Source organism: Mirounga angustirostris, unplaced genomic scaffold (assembly GCF_029215605.1).
Source record: "Mirounga angustirostris isolate CCGP_5_RB_7025 unplaced genomic scaffold, mMirAng1.0.hap1 SCAF_7, whole genome shotgun sequence".
Classification (NCBI taxonomy): domain Eukaryota; kingdom Metazoa; phylum Chordata; class Mammalia; order Carnivora; family Phocidae; genus Mirounga; species Mirounga angustirostris.
In genome coordinates, this window is record NW_026991715.1 from 3,806,044 (window position 1) to 3,824,186 (window position 18,143).

The 18,143-nt window shown below is 37.7% G+C and overlaps 1 protein-coding gene across 1 annotated transcript; it reads right to left on the reverse strand.

Annotated features, from left to right (window-relative positions):
* Positions 1 to 15,783: 15,783 nt before the first annotated feature.
* On the reverse strand, positions 15,784 to 16,728 carry LOC123842064 (olfactory receptor 14A16-like). The gene has a single exon (XM_045871497.1). It carries the CDS (start codon positions 16,726 to 16,728, stop codon positions 15,784 to 15,786), a length of 945 nt encoding a protein of 314 aa, XP_045727453.1.
* Between the last annotated feature and the right edge of the window lie 1,415 nt (positions 16,729 to 18,143).

Consider the following 18,143-nt stretch of genomic DNA (forward strand, 5'->3'; position numbering starts at 1 on the left):
GAGTGGAAATCCTAGCCACAGAAATTAGACAACAAAAAAGAATAAAAGTGGTAAGGAAGAAGCAAAACTTTCACTATTTGCAGATGGCAAGATACTACATATCAAAAACCCTAACAACTCCACCAAAAAACTACTAGAACAGGTAAATGAATTCAGAAAAATCACCGGATACAAAATCAATGTTCCCAAATGTGTTGCATTTCTGTACCCCAATAATGGAGCAGAAAGAGAAATTAAATAATCAATCCCATTTATAATTGCACCAAATATAATAAGATACCTAGGAATAGGGGATGCTTGGGGAAGATGGCAGAGTTGGAGGACCTCAAACTCACCTCATTCCATTTCTACAACTAGGTATTATTCACATCTGAATGAATAAACTGGAGAGTGATCCAAAGACTGGCAGAATAAACTCCACAGTGAAATTAGATAAGCAGCTGCATCAGAGAGGTTAGGAAGGGCAGAAATGGTGGTTGAGAGCTGCCCCCTGGGAGGAAGAGAGGGAGTGGGAGCATAGAAAGTGGAAGGAACCAGAGAGCCCACAAGGGGAAAATGATTCCCCATAATGTCAGGCCTTGAAAACCAGAGGGGCTGAATTTCATGAGTTTGTATAACCTGTGGACTTGGACCCTGGAGCTTTAGAAGTCAGCTAACTCAGCACTGGGCAGGCTGTCAGGGTGAGCAATATGTAGGTCTGTGCCCTTAAAGAACCTGCAGAAAGACAACATAGAATCCACAGTTTGCACAACACATGGGGCAAACTTAAGGGAGATCTGTTTATAAAGATTTCAGAACATGTTGGGGGACTTCTTCAGGAACGAAGGAACTGGCAGTCACCATTTTTTCTCCCCAAACTCCCAGCATAAACACAGGCATCTGTGGGAGGTGGCACTGCATATATACTTGCTGCATAGCCTATCTCACCCACAAGTTCTCCAGAGGAATTACCATTCTAAGCCTACTGACCTTGGCACTGGACTTAGCCTATTTTTTTTCTGCACCTACCCCACTCATCCACTTCTTCCATGCACAGCACCCTCTATGGCCATCATACTTTGGGAGATCCAGCCAGGAACTAGTGACTCAACACAGATTTTGCTAACAGGTTGTGCCCTGCTTAGTTAGCATGAGCACAGACACCACACACACCCAGCCACCACCACGAGCACAGAAGCTACACACCATGCCAGCAGCAGAGCAAACAGATGCCACACAACCCTGGACACCAACACTGTCATGCACTGTACCCCCAGATGTTGCCACTACACTACCGCTATGCTTTGGGGGATCCTACCTAAGACTTGTGGCTCAGTGCAAATTTTATAACACCACTGTCTCACCCATGAGCCCTCCTGTGTTTATGCCTTCTTGGAACCCATCTACCTAGTTTTCACTTACACCACAGAGGGCAAGCACAGCCCACACAGGTAGAGAGTTAATGCAGATGTCTGGACGGAAGGGAAAAGCTACCCAGACAAAATAGCAAGATACAAGCAACACACATAGGGAACTCCCCTGTAGAGCCAAGTTCTGGTGAAAGGGGACACTGTATTATAGGGCACTACAGGAAATCTTTCTCAGGAGCACCTGGTAGCTTAGTTGGTTAAGCATCTGTCTTTGGCCCAGGTCATGATCCCAGCTTCCTGGGACTGAGCCCCACATTGAGCTTCCTGCTTAGTGGGGAGCCTACTTCTCCCTCTCCTGCTCCTGCTCCCCCTCCTTGTGCTCTCTCTCTCTTTCTGTCAAATAAATAAATAAAATATTAAAGAAAAGGAACTCTTCATAAAGTCAATTTTTCTTTTCCTTTTTTCTTTTTTTTTAAATATTTTATTTATTTATTCATGAGAGTCAGAGAGAGAGAGAGGCAGAAGCAGAGGGAGAAGCAGGCTCACCACCTAGCAAGAAGCCTGATGCAGAACTCGATCCCAGAACCCTGGGATCATGACCTGAGACGAAGGCAGATGCTTAACCATCTGAGCCACCCAGGTGCCCCTCTTTTTTCTTTTTTTTTTTTTTTAGAGAGAGCATGCAAGTGGGGGGAGGACAAAGAGAGAGGGAGAGAGAGAATATTTTTCTACTTTTTAAAGATTTTATTTATTTATATATTTGACAGAGAGAGAGCCCAAGTAGGGGGAGGGCAGAGGAAGAAGCAGACTCCCCACTGAGCAGGGAGCCTGATGTGGGGCTCGATCTGAGGATCCTGGGATCATGACCTGAGCCAAAAGCAGACACTTACCTGACTGAGCCACCCAGGTGCTCCAGGAGAGGGAGAATCTTAATCAGGCTCCACGCTCAGCACAGAGCCCAATGCAGGGCTTGATCTCATGACCCTAAGGTCATGACCTGAGCAGAAATCAAGATTGTGATGCTTAACCAACTGAGTAACCCAGGTGCCTGTAAAGTCACTATTTTTAAGACCAGAAGATGTAGCTGACTTTCCTAACACAGAGAAATGGGCACAGAGAGGTCAACAAAATGAAGACATAGCATTTTTCCTAAATAAAAGAATATGGCAAAATCACAGTGGGAGATCTAAGTGAAACAGAAATAAGTAGTATACCTGAATGAGAATTTACTTTAGTGATCATAAAGATACTCACTGAACTTCAGAAAAGGGTGGAGGACATTTTTGAGACCCTTTACAGAGATAAAATAAACATATCACAGATGAAGAACTCAATAAATACAATAACAAATAAAATAGATGAAATAAGTAGTAGATTAAAGAAGCAGAAGAATGTATCAGTGTCCTGGAGAATAGAGTACTAGAAAGCAATCAAGCTGAACAGATGAGAGACAAACACTTGATAATGAGAATAGACATAGAGAACTCAGTGAATCCATCAAGTATAATAACATTCACATTATAGGGACACCAAAAGGAGAAGAGAGAGAAAGGGAGCAGAAAATGTATTTGAAGAAATAATAGATAAAAACTCCCCAAATCTGGGGAGGAAAATAGAGTTCCAAATGCATGAGCCAAAGAGATTCCAAAACAAATTAAACCCAAGGAGGTTCACACCAGGACTCACAGAAATTAAAATAGCAAAAAGTAGTTATAAAAAAACAACTTTAAAGGTGACAAGACGACAGAATGCAGTTATATACAAATAAACCCCATAAAGCTATCAGCTGATTTTTCACTAAAAACTTTGCAGGCCATAAGGGAGTGTCATGATATATACAAAATGCTGAAAAGGAAAAATCTGCAGCCAAGAATATTCTATCCAGCAAGGCTGTCATTCAGAATAGGAAGAGAGATAAAGAGTTTCTCATAGAAAGAAAAACTAAAGAGTTTATGACACCAAACCAGGCCTGTAAGAAATACTAAAGAGGACTATTTGAGTGGAAAAGAGAGGATAAAAGTGACAGTATGAATTAGGAAACACAAAAACAGTAAAAATGAATATTTCTGTAAAAATCATTCTAAGGATTTATAAAATGAAAGGATGTAAAATATAATACCAAATCTCTGAAATCTGTAGGGGAGAGGAGAAAAGAATGATTTAAAAATTAGGCAATAATTAATAATATTAATAAGCAACCATCAGCTTAATATAGATGGGTATGCAGAGGATGTTACACATAAACCAAATGGTAACCACACATAAAAAAACAGCAATAGATACATAAAAAGCAAAGAGTAAGAAATTTAAGTACATCATTAAAGAAAACCAACAAACCATGAAAGACAAGAGAAGAAAGGATCAGAAAAAACTGCAAAAGAAACAATAAACAAGTAATAAAATGGCAATCAATACAGATTTATCAATGATTATATTGCACATAGAATGGATAAAAAGAAAAAGAACTATCCATTTGCTGCCTATAAAAGATTTTTTTCAGACCTAAAGATATCTGAAGATTGAAAGTGAGGGGATGGAGAAAAATATCATGCAAATGAATGTCAAAAGAAAGCCAGAATCACAAAACTCTAATATTGGACAAAATAAATTTTAAAACAATGACCATAACAAAAAACAAAGAAGGGCACTATATAATAATAAATGCAATAGTTCAACAAGAAGTTATAATTCAAAAAAAATGAGTTATAATAATTGTAAATATTTTTGCACCCAATATGGGAACACCTAAATACATAAAATAGTTAATAACAAACAACAAAGAAATAATCAATATTAATACAATAATAGTAGGAGACTTTAACACCCCATTTATATCAATGGACAGATCTTCTAAACAGAAAATCAACAAATAAACAATGTCTTTGAAGTTGGCCAGTTAGCTAGTTGGTTAGAGCTTGGTGCTGATAACAATGTCTTTGAATGACATACTGGACCAGACGGTTATCACACATATATTCAGAATGTTCTGTCCTAAAACAGCAGAATATGCATTCTTTTCAAGTGTACTTGGAACATCCTCCAGAATAAATCACATACTAGGACACAAAACAAGACTCAAAAAATTAACAAAGATTGAAGTGAAGGGTGTCTGGGTGGCTCAGTCAGTTAAGTGTCTGCCTTGGGTTCAGGTCATGATCCCAGGGTCCTGGGATAAAGCCCAACATTGGGATCCATGCTCAGCAGGGAGTCTACTTCTCCCTCTGCCCCTCCCCCTGCTTGTACTCTCTCTGTCTCTCTCTCTTTAATAAATAAATAAAATCTAAAAAAATTGAAGTCATACCATGCATCTCTTCTGATCACAGAACTATGAAACTAGAAATTGACCACAAGAAAAAATTTGAAAAGAGCACAAACACATGGAGGTTAAACAACATGCTAATAATGAATGAATGGTTTAAGCAGGAAATAAAAGAAGAAATAAAAAATCACATGAAAAAAAGAAAATGAACCCCATAAAGCTATCAGCTGATAGCTTTTTGACACAATGGTCCAAAACTTGGGAATGTAGCAAAAGCAGCTCTAAGGTGGAAGTTTATAGTAATACAGGCCTACATGAAGAAACAAGAAAAATCTCAAACAACTTAACCTTATGGCTAAAGGAGCTAGAAAAATAACAGCAAAACACCAAATGACCAGAAAAAAAAAAAAAAAAAGAAATAATAAAGATAAATTTTTTTAAAAGGCTATAATAAAGATTGGAGTATAATGGAATATTATGCAGCCATCAAAAAAAGAAATCTTGCCATTTACAATGACATGGATGGAACTAGAGGGTATTATGCTAAGTGAAATAAGTCAATCAGAGAAAGACATGTATCATAAGACTGGAGTATAAAAAAAAAAAAATACACTGCCCCCCCAAAAAAGAACAGAAAAAACCAGGAGTTGGTTCTTTGAAAAAGGTCAACAAAATTGATAAAACTCTAGACAGTCTCATCCAAAAATAAACAAACAAATAATTAATTAGTAAAAATAAAGAAAGGGGAGGAAAAAGATGGCAGAGGAATAGGGGACCCTATTCCAATCAATCCCTGGAATTGAGCTGGATATCTACCAGACCACTCTGAACACCCAAGAAATCAGTATGAGATGTAAGAAAATAGATCTGGATTTCTACAAACAGAAAATCACAGAAGTTTCGTTTTGGGGTATGAAGCGAGGACCCATGATTCCACGGGAAAGTATCCGAAGATAAACAGAAGGGGGGGTGAGCCATAGCCTCCCACACTGGGTACCAAGCACAGACTCTCAGACTGGTAGCAACAGGGAAAGGACTTTAGGTCAGCCCCCCGGACCAAAATCCGGAAGGGTGGGGCCATGTGTGGGAACACGGGGTGGCTGGCGCTTTTAGAAGCAAAAGGGGCAGAGACGTGCCCCAACCTGGAGGCGAGGACTGGGAGCACTGCTGAGGGGCTCACAACTCAGGACGCTGCAATTTATAGCAACACAGAAATGGAGATAGTGTGCCCTGGAGAGCTCACGGAAGAACAGACTGCAATCTATTTGCTCTGAGGCAGAGGGTTGGAAATGGTCTCTTCTGCTCTGACTTGAAAGCCACCAGGGAAAGCCACCAGAGAACAAAAGCCCCAAAAAACCGGTTTCCACTGAGCCCATCCCTCACCACAGGGGACAGGGCACCTATGCCCAAAGAGGGTTGCCTGAGTAACAGCGTTTCTGGCCCCTCCCCCAGAACACAGGCTGGGAAAACAAGAGGCCAAGGACCCTAAGGTCCCTAGAAAACAGGTGCATCTTGTTTGGGTTGTGATCAATAATTTGGAATCTATACATTGCCTCAAACACCATTCAACAGAATGACTAGAAGGAGGAATCCCCAAAATAGGAAAGACTCAGAGATTATGACTTATGCCACAGGTTTACAAATGGATGCAGATATAACCAAGATGTTGGAGATGGATTTAAGGGTAGCAGCTGTGAAGATGATAGCTAGACTAGACAAATCAATTAATGGCAACATAGAGTCTCTAAGGGCAGAAATGAAAGCTCAATTGGCAGAACGTAAAAATGCTATCAATGAGATCCAATCTAATCTAGATAATCTAACAGTTAGGGTAAGTGAGGCAGAAGAACACATTGCTGATTTAGAAGACCAATTAATAGACAAGAAGGAAAAAGAGAAGGCCAGGGAAAAACACCTTGTAATCCATGAAAATAGAATCAGAACTATTGGAATCCCTGAGGAGATGGAGAGAGAGAAGACTAGAAGATATATTTGAGCAAATCGTAACTGAGAACTTCCCTAATCTGGGGAATGGTGTCCTAGAGGCAGAGAGGACCCCTCCCAAGATCAAGGAAAGGAGACCAACACCCCAGCATGTAATAGTAAAACTCACAAATCTTAGAACCAAGGAAACCATCTTAAGGACAGTTAGGGGGAAGAGATTCCTTATGTACAGAGGGAGGAACATCAGAATGACGTCAGACCTATCCACAGAGACCTGGCAAGCCAGAAAGGCCGGGCAAGACATATTTCAGGGTACTAAATGAGAAGAACATGCAGCCAAGAATACTTTATCCGCCAAGGCTGTCATTTAGAATGGATGGAGAGATGCAGAGTTTCCAAGAACAGCAGAAACTGAAAGAATATGTGACCACTAACCCGACCCTGGAAGAAATATTAAGGGGGGTTCTATAAAAGGAGAAAGACCCCAATTATATAGAACAGAAATATACAGAGACAATCTATAGAAACAAGGACTTCACAGGCAATATAATGACAATAAATTCATATCTTTCAATAATCACTCTCAATGTGAACAGCTTAAATGCTCCCATAAAACGGCACAGGGTTCCAGATTGGATAAATAGACAGGGCCCATTCATATGCTGTCTGCAAGAGACTAATTTTGAGCCTAAAGATACATCCAGACTGAAAGTGAAGGATGGAGATCCATCTTCCATGCCAACGGACCTCAGAAGAAAGCTGGGGTAGTAATTCTTATAGCAGACAAATTAGATTTTAAGCTAAAGACTATAGTTAGAGACACATAAGGACACTGTATCATTATTAAAGGGTCTATCCAACAAGAAGATCTAACAATTGTGAATATCTATGCCCCCAACATGGGAACAGTAATCTACATAAGCCAACTGTTAACCAAAATAAAGAGTAATATTGATAACAATATGTTAATTGAAGACCTCAATACTCCACTCTCAGCAATAGACAGATCATCTAAGCAGAAAATCAACAAGGAAACAAGAGCTTTCAATAACACACTGGACCAGATGGACCTGATAAATATATACAGAACCTTCCACCCTAAAACAACAGAATACTTATTCTTCTCAAATGCACCTGGAACATTCTCCAGAATAGACCACACACTGGGTCACAAATCAGGTCTCAACTGATACCAAAAATTGAGATTATTCCCTGAATATTCTCAGACCACAGTGCATTAAAAGTAGAACTCAATCACAAGAAAAAATTTGGAAGAAATTCAAACACTTGCAAGCTAAAGACCACTTTGCTCAAGAATGTTTGGGTGAGGGGTGCCTAAGTGGCTAAGTCATTAAGCATCTGCCTTTGGCTCAGGTCATGATCCCAGGGTCCTGGGAAAGCTTCCAGACTAATTCTATGAGGCCAGCATTACCTTAATCCCCAAACCAGGCAAAGACCCCATCAAAAAGGAGAATTTCAGACCAATATCCCTGATGAATATGGATTCTAAAATCCTCAACAAAATCCTAGCTAATAGCATCCAACAATACATTAAAAGGATCATCCCCCAAGAGCAAGTGGGACTTAAACCCGGAATGCAAGGGTGGGTCAACATTCGCAATCAATCAATGTGATAGAACACATTAATAAGAGGAGAGAAGAACCACATGGTCCTCTCAATTGATGCAGAAAAAGCATTTGACAAAATACAGCATCCTCTCCTGATTAAACCTCTTCAGAGTATAGGGATAGAGGGAGTATTCCTCAAGATCATAAAGTTCATCTATGAAAAACCCACAGTGAATATCATCCTCAATGGGAAAAAGCTGAGAGCCTTTCCCTTAAGATCAGGAACATGTCAAGGATGCCCACTCTCGCCACTATTGTTCCACATAGTACTAGAAGTCCTAGCAACATAAATCAGACAACAAAATGAAATAAAAGGTATTCAAATTGGCAAAGAAGAAGTCAAACTCTCTCTTTTCACAGATGACATGATACTTTATGTGGAAAACCCAAAAGACTCCACCCCCAAATTACTAGAACTCATCCAGCAATTCAGTAATGTGGCAGGATACAAAATCAATGCACAGAAATCAGTTGCTTTCTTATTCACTAACAACGCAACTGTAGAAAGAGAAATTAGAGAAACGACTCCATTTACAATAGCACCAAAAACCATAAGATACCTCGGAATAAGCCTAACCCAAGAGGTAAAGGATCTATACTTTAGGAACTAGAGAACACTCATGAAAGAAATTGAAGAAGACACAAAAAGATGGAAACATATTCCATGCTCATGGATCAGAAGAATAAACATTGTTAAAATGTCTATGCTACCCAGAGCAATCTATACCTTCAGTGCCATCCCGATCAAAATTCCAATGACATTTTCAAAGTGCTAGAACAAACAATCCTAAAATTTGTATGGAATCAGAAAAGACCCAAAATCACCAAGGAAATGTTGAAAAATAAAAACAATGTTGGGGACATCACGTTGCCCAATTTCAAGCTATATTACAAAGCAGTAATCACCAAGTCAGCATGGTACTGGCACAAAAACAGACATATAGAGCAATGGAAGAGAATAGAGAGCCCAGATATGGACCCTCAACTCTATGGTCAAATAATCTTCGACAAAGCAGAAGAAAAATATGCAATGGAAAAAAGACATTCTCTTCACTAATTGGTGCTGGGAATTTTGGATAGCTATATACAGAAGAATGAAACTCGACCATTCTTTTACACCATACTCAAAGATAAAATCAAAATGGATGAAAGACCTCAATGTGAGACAGGAATCCTAGGGGAGAACATAGGCAGTAACCTCTTTAACATCGCCCACAGCAACTTCTTTCAAGATACATCTCCAGAAGCTAGTGAAACAAAAGCAAAAATGAACTTTTGGGACTTCATCAAGATAAAATCTGCACAGCAAAGGAAACAGTCAACAAAACAAAGAGGCAACCCACAGAATGGGAGAAGATCTTTACAAATGACACTACAGCTAAAAGGCTGGTATCCAAGATATATAAAGAACTTCTCAAACTCAACACCCAAAAAACAAATAATCAAGTCAAAAAGTGGGCAGAAGAGATGAACAGACACTTCTCTGAAGAAGACCTACAAACGGCTAACAGACACATGAAAAAATGTTCATCATCATTAGCCATCAGGGAAATTCAAATCAAAACCACATTGAGATACCACCTTACACCAGTTAGAATGGCAAAAATTGACAAGGCAATAAACAACAAATGTTGGAGAGGTTGTGGAGAAAGGGGAACTCTCTTACACTATTGGTGGGAATGTAAGTTGGTACAGCCACTTTGGAATACAGTGTGGAGGTGCCTCAAAAAATTAAAAATAGAGCTACCCTATGACCCAGCAATTGCACTCCTGGGTATTTACCCCAAAGACACAAATGTAGTGAAAAGAAGGACCATATGCACCCCAATGTTCACAGCAGCAATGTCTGCAATAGCCAAACTGTGTAAGCAGTCGAGATGCCCTTCAACAGATGAATGGATAAAGAAGATGTGGTCCATATATACAATGGAATATTACTCAACCATTAGAAAGGATGAATACCCAACTTTTACATCAACATGGATGGGATTGGAGGAGATTATGGTGAGTGAAATAAGTCAATCAGAGAAAATCAATTATCATATTATTTCACTTATTTGTGGACCATAAGGAATAGCATGGAGGACATTAGGAGAAAGAAGGGTAAAATGAAGGGGAGGAAATAGGAGGGAGAGATGACCCATGAGAGACTATGGACTCTGAGAAACAAACTGAGGGTATTAGATGGGAGGGGTGTGGGGGGATGGGTTAGTCCGGTGATGGGTATTAAAGAGGGCACATACTGCATGGAGCACTGGGTGCTATACAAAAACAAAGAATCTTGGGTCACTACATCAAAAACTAATGATGTATGGTGACTAACATAATAAAATGAAATTTAAACAAAGAAAGAAAGAAAAGAAAAGAAATTCAATGGGCTTAAATTGACAAAATCAAAAATGAAGGAGAAGAAATAACAACTCCACAGAAATAAAAAGAATTGTAAGAGAATGAAAAACTATATGCCAACAGATTTTTACCTACATGAAATGGATAAATTTCTAAAATCTAAACTATGAAACTGAATCAGCAAGAAATAGGAAATATGAACAGACCAATTGTCACTAAAGAGAATGAGTTAGTAATCAAAAACTCCCAACAAACAAAAGTCCAGGACCAGACAGCTTCACAGGCAAATTTTATTGAATATTTTTAAATATGTTATGTTAATCACCATACATTACATCATTAGTTTTTGATGTAGTGTTCCATGATTCATTGTTTGCATATAACACCCAGTGCTCTATTTAATACATGCCCTCTTTAATACCCATTTTGAGGCTAACCCATCCCCCCACCCCCCTCCCCTCATAGAACCCTCAGTTTGTTTCTCAGACTCCATAGTCTCTCATGGTTTGTCTGCCTTCTGATATTCCCCCCATGGTTTGTCTGCCCTTCTGGTATCCCCCCTTCATTTTTCCCTTCCTGGAAAACTTGTGAATTCATTCCATGAAGCCAGGATCACTCTGATTACAAAAGCAGATAATGACGTCACAAAAAAAGAGAACTACAGGGTAATATCTCGAATAAAAATAGAGGCAAAAATCTTCAGCAAAATACTAGCAAAAAATACGTAAAAATCCAAAAATACATTAAAAATTCATTCATGTAGGATTTATTCCTGGGATGCAAGCATGGTTCAATATTTGCACATCAATCAACATGATACATTACATCAATAAGAGAAAGGATAAAAAAACATAGGATTGTTTTAATAGACATGGGAAGAGCATTTGACAAAGCACAACAACTTTCATACTAAAAGCCCTCAACAAAGCAGGCTTAGAGGGAACATTCCTCAACATGATAAAGGTCATCAATGAAAACATTTCAGTGAACCTTACACTCAATTGGGAAAAAACTGATAGCTTTTCTTCTAAGTCAGGAATAAGAGAAGAATGTTCATTCTCACCACTTTTATTCAACATAGTATTGGAAGTCCTAGCCACAGCAATTACAAAACAAAAAGAAACAAAACCCATCTGAATTGGTAAGGAAGAAATAAAACTTTCACTCTTTGCAGATGACATGATACTATATATATAAAACACGAGACTCAATAAAAAAACTACCAAAATTGATAAATGAATTCAGTAAAATTGCAGTACACAAAATCAATGCACACAAATGTGTTGCATTTCTATACAGCAATAATGAAGCAGCAGAAAGAGAAATTAAGAAAATAATCTCATTTACAACTGTACCAAAAATAATAACATACCTAGAAATAAACTTAAGGAAGTGAAAGGTCTGTATTCTGAAAACTATAAAACATTTATGAATGATATTAAAGATGACACAAGAAAATGGAAAGATAATCCATGCTTATGAACTTGAAGAACAAATATTGTTAAAATATCTATACTACACAAAGCAGTGTACACATTTAATGCAATCCCTATCAAAACACCAACAGTATTTTTCACTGAACTAGAACTAAGGATCCTAAAAATTTATACGGAACCACAAAAGATTTTGAATAGCCAAAGCAATCTTGAAAAAGAAAAGCAAAATGGAGGTGTAACATTCCAGACTTCAAGTTAAATTACAAAGTTGTAGTAATAAAAATAGTATGGCAGTAACACAAAAATAGGCACATACTTCAATAGAACAGAATAGAAATCCAGAAATAAACTCACAATTATATGGCCAATTAATTTTTGACAAAGGAGGAGCAAATATTCAATGGAGAAAAAAAAGATAGTCTCTTGAACAAATGGTATTGAGAAAACTGAGCAGCTACATTCAAAAGAATGAAACTGGACCACTTTCTTACACCATAAACAAAAATAAATTCAAAATGGCTTAAAGAGCTAAATATGAGACTTGAAACCATAAAAGTCCTAGAAGAGAACAGAGGCAGTAATATCTCCCACATTTGCCACAGCAAAATTTTTCTAGGTTTGTCCCCAGAGGCAAGGGAAATAAGCAAAAATAAACTATGGGACTGCATCAAAATAAAAACTTCTGCATAGTGAAGGAGGCAATCAAATCTAAAAGGCAACCTATGTGATGAGAGAAGATATTTGCAAATAACATATCTGCTAATGGGTTAGTATCCAAAATACATAAAGAACTAATATAACTCAACACCCAGGAAAAAATATTCAATTAAAAATGGGCAGAAGACATGAACAGATATTTCTCCCAGAAGACTTCCTGATGGCCCACAGACACATGAAAAGATGCTCAACATCTCTCATCATCAGTGAAATGCAAATGAAAACCACAATGAGATATCACCTCATACCAGACAGAATGGCTAAAATCAACAACACAAGAACAAAACAGGAATTGGCAAGGATGTGAAGCAAATGAAATGTTCTTACACTGTTGGTGGGAATATAAACAAGTGCAGCCACTGTGTAAAACAGTATGGAGGCTCCTGAAAAGGTTAAAAATAGAACTACCTTATGATCTATTAATTGCATTATTGGAGGATTTACCCCCAAAATACAAAAACATATTGAAAGGGTCACATATACCCCTACGTTTATTGCAACATTACTTACAATAACCAAAATATGGAGTCAGCCCAAATGAGCATCAATAGATGAATGGATAAATAAGAAGTGGTATATATGTATAAAATCGAATATTATTCAGCCATAAAAAAGAATGAATTCTTTCCATTTGCAAAGACATGAATGGAGAAAGAGAGTATGATGCTAAGTGAAATAAGTCAGTCTGAGAAAGACAAATACCATATGATTTCACTAGTATGTGGAACTTAAGAAACCAAACAATTAAGCAAAGAAAAAAACAAAAACAAAACAAAATAGGAAATAGACTCTTTTTTTAAAAAAGATTTTATTTATTTATTTGACAGAGAGAGAGACAGCGAGAGAGGGAACACAAGCAAGGGGAGTGTGAGAGGGAGAAGCAGGCTTCCCACGGAGCAGGGAGCCTGATGCGGGGCTCAATCCCAGGATCCTGGGATCATGACCTGAGCCGAAGGCAGATGCTTAATGACTGAGCCACCCAGGCGCCCAGGAAATAGACTCTTAAGTACAGAGAACAAACTGATGGTTACCAGAGGCGAGGTGGGTGGAGAGATGAATGAAATAGGTGATGAGGATTAAGGAATGCATTTGTTGTGCTGAACACAGGGTGATGTATGGAAATGTTGAATCACTATATTGCACACCTGAAACTAATATAACACTTTATGTTAAACATACTAGAATTAAAATTTTGAAAACTGAATATAATTTTACCACACAATCCTGCAAACATGCCCCTCTATATTTATCCAAAGAAAACTTATGTACACAAATAAAACTGCACAAGGATGTTTAGAGCAGCTTTATTGTTAGTTGCCAAAATTTGGAGGGAACCAAAATGTTCTTTAGTAGGTGAATGGATAAATAATTGTAGTACATGAAGATAATGGGATATTATATAGCAGTGAGCTATCTAGCCACAAAATCACATGGAGAAAATTTAAATGTATAGTACTAAATAAGGAAAGCCAATCTGAATAGATTGTATATTATATGATTCCAACTACATGACATTCTGGGAAAGCCAAAAATATGGAGACAATAAAAAGATCATTGAATACCTGGTCTGATGGGGGTTAGGGTACAAAAATGGTCAGGGTGTGGTGGAGTTTTGGGGTAGTACAAATGCTCTGTGAGACATTATAGTGATGACTGTATGTCATTATGTATTTGTCCAACCCATAGATGTAAAGCACTAAGAGAATCCCTAATGTAAACTATGGACTATGGATTAATCATGAGGTTTAAGTGTAGGTATATCTTTGTTAAAAAATGTGATTCTGGAACTCATCAAACTCAACACCCAAAGAACAAAGAATCCAATCAAGAAATGGGCAGAAGACATGAACAGACAGTTTTCCAAAGAAGACATCCAAATGGCCAACAGACACATGAAAAAGTGCTCAACATTGCTCGGCAGCAGGGAAATCCAAATCAAAACCTCAATGAGATACCACCTCACACCAGTCAGAATGGCTAAAATGAACAAGTCAGGAAACGACAGATGTTGGCGGGGATGCGGAGAAAGGGGAACCCTCCTACACTGTTGGTGGGAATGCAAGCTGGTGCAGCCACTCTGGAAAACTGTATGGAGGTTCCTCAAAAAGTTGAAAATAGAGCTACCATATGATCCAGCAATTGCACTACTGGGTATTTACCCCAAAGATACAAAAGTAGGGATCCGAAGGGGTACATGCACCCCGATGTTTATAGCAGCAATGTCCACAATAGCCAAACTGTGGAAAGAGCCAAGATGTCCATCGACAGATGAATGGATAAAGAAGAGGTGGTATATATATACAATGGAATATTATGCAGCCACCAAAAGGAATGAGATCTTGCCATTTGCAATGACGTGGATGGAACTGGAGGGTATTATGTTGAGTTAAATAAGTCAAACAGAGAAAGACATGTATCATATGATCTCACTGATATGAGGAATTCTTAATTGTAGGAAACAAACTGAGGGTTGCTGGAGTGGTGGGGGGTGGGAGGGATGGGGTGGCTGGGTGATAGACATTGGGGAGGGTATGTGCTATGGTGAGCGCTGTGAATTGTGCAAGACTGTTGAATCTCAGATCTGTACCTCTGAAACAAATAATGCAATATATGTTAAGAAAAAAAAAAGAAGAAGAAGAAGGTAGCAGGAGGGGAAGAATGAAGGGGAGTAAATCGGAGGGGTAGATGAACCATGAGAGACGATGGACTCTGAAAAACAAACAGGGTTCTAGAGGGGAGGGGGGTGGGAGGATGGGTTAGCCTGGTGGTGGGTATTGAGGAGGGCACATTCTGCATGGAGCACTGGGTGTTATGCACAAACAATGAATCATGGAACACTTCATCTAAAACTAATGATGTAATGTTTGGGGATTAACATAAGAATAAAAAAATGTGATTCTGGTGAGTTATATTGTTACTCATGAAGGTTATGCATTTGTGGATGTAGTGGTTATATGGAAAATTTCTGTATTCCCTCTCAATTTTTTTAAACCTAAAAGAGTTCTAGAAAAATTTGAAGCAAATATACTAAGAAATAATGTGTGTAAATTTGTAGATGGTATTTATTATTGAAAATTCAAAAAAAAAGAGAAAATAACTTTCACTTTTTGGTGAATATTTTTTTTAGCAACCTCTGCAGTGATGTTTTCATGGCATTATTTCTTAGACTGTATATAATGGGATTGAAGGTTGGAGGCACCATAGTGTAGAACATAGAAATTAAAAGGTCACTAATAGAAGGAAACCCTGAAGCTGGCTTCAGATAAGCAAAGATGCCAGTGAAGAGAAATAATATAATTACCACCAGATGTGGAAGGCAAGTGCAGTAGGCTTTTGACTGACCTTCTCTTGAAGGAATCTTCTTGACAATGGAAAGGATGTTCACATAGGAAATAATGATGTAAATAAAACAACAGATATCCAACACCACACTAATGAGAATAGGTACAATTTCTATCATTAAATTTTCTGAGCAAGAAATAGCCAATAACTGGGGGATGTCACAAAAGAACTGATGGACTATGTTAGACCCACAGTAGGATAAGGAGAAAGTACCAACTGTGTGCATCAGAGCAATCAGACCCCCACCCAGCCAAGATACACCTGTCAGCTGAACACATATGTCTTTGTTCATGATGATTTCATAGTGCAGGGGATGGCATATGGCAGCATAGCGGTCAAAGCACATTGCTGTCAGGAGGTGTAGTTCTGTAGTTGCTGAAAAAACCACCAGAAAGACCTGGGCAACACAGCCAGTGAATGAGATGGAGTTACTGTGAGACAAGGAGTTGGCAATGGATTTAGGAATGGTGACTGAAATTAGGCAGAGATCCAAAAAGGATAAATTATTCAAGAAGTAGTACATGGGGGTGTGAAGATTCTGGTCCAAAATTGTGATCATGATGATGAGGACATTGCCCATCAGAGCACAGAAGTAAATAAAAAAGAAGAGCACTAAATGAAAAATGCATATATTTTTGTTGGTAGAAAATCCCATGAGGATAAATTCTATCACAACTGTGAGATTTGTCAGCATTGGAGGCATAATCTGTATAAAAATAGAGTAATAAAATATCATCCTCAATTTTTTTCAGTATTGAACATAAAATGGTTTCTAAATATGGCAGTCATGCAAACTATTAAACACAGAAATTACTTTCATCTAGCTCCTACTCAGTATATTGATCATCAATCATTACTTGAATAAAACTTCTTTATTGAACCACTTTAGTTTCAAATCATGTAAATGTGCCATTATTATGTTGTCCACATATGTCCTGTGAAAAATCCTGAAGTACTGAAAATTTCAACTGATTTTATCAAAACCTGAACAACAATCTACCTTCTTATATCTCTCAGTAAATTCAGAGTGACAAACCAACTACTATTCAATTGTGTCTCAGTCATAAGGTCACTTCATATCCCATGAACAACAAAACGTGTTTTGGCATACCTTCAAGAAGTTGAATAGTGGGAAAAATGATTACAGACCTTCTGCAATCTATGAAATCTTTAACTTCCTTACTGTCTGCAAAACGGTTTAGAGATATTCATATATTTAAAATTTTTGATAGATTAAATATAAATCAATCTAACTTTTTTCTCATTCATAATACTCAAATTATTTATCATAAAATTATATGGTTTTATGTGCATACTTCCATATGATACATGTCCTGATTACTGTAGGTATCAAAAATCCTACATTATATGAACCAAGATTACTGGCCTCCTAGTCACCAATTTATTCACTATTCCCCCTGTCAGCTGATTTTCCCATTATACTATGAGTTAAAAAATGTTTTCTCTACATGCTTTCTTTTTTTTATTTTTCATCATATTTATACATCTAGTCCTAAAATGCATGTACTTGCAACCTATTACAGTCTTTAAGCCCACCCCTACCCAATCCCCTTCCTTGTCTTCCTCTTTCCATCCCATAAGATTGATGGAAATGGAATCTGTGGCAGGAAGAAGGGACCACACACTGTTGCAGTAAATAAAAATACTTTTAGTCTGATGAGTGTGGTTGTTAATTTCTTTTACAGTGACATGCCAGCTTCTTCTATTTGTACAGATTTTATTCATCAACCTTCATGTAAATTTAGTAAAATATTAAGATTGTACTATACAATATTCTCTCCCACACCATCTTATTCTAATTATCCTAAATACATGATTAGCCTCTCTCCATTGTGATGGACCATGGAAAGATCCTGAATAAATACTGGTTGTTGGATTTGGAAAAATGATAATATAAAAAATATATGTTTGTCATAATTAAATTAAATTTGATCATATATATATATATATATATATATATATATATATATATATATCCCTGTTAAAATACTGTGAATTCTTCATCTTATAATATTACTAACAGCTAGAGTGATGGAGTAAGAAAAACCCATATATGTTTGTTACTTCTAATGTGACAGATAAAAAATGATTGGGAAA

Coding starts and splice junctions, on each gene's coding strand:
- LOC123842064 (XM_045871497.1), bottom strand. CDS start 16,728: ATGCCTCCAATGCTGACAAATCTCACAGTTGTGATAGAATTTATCCTC.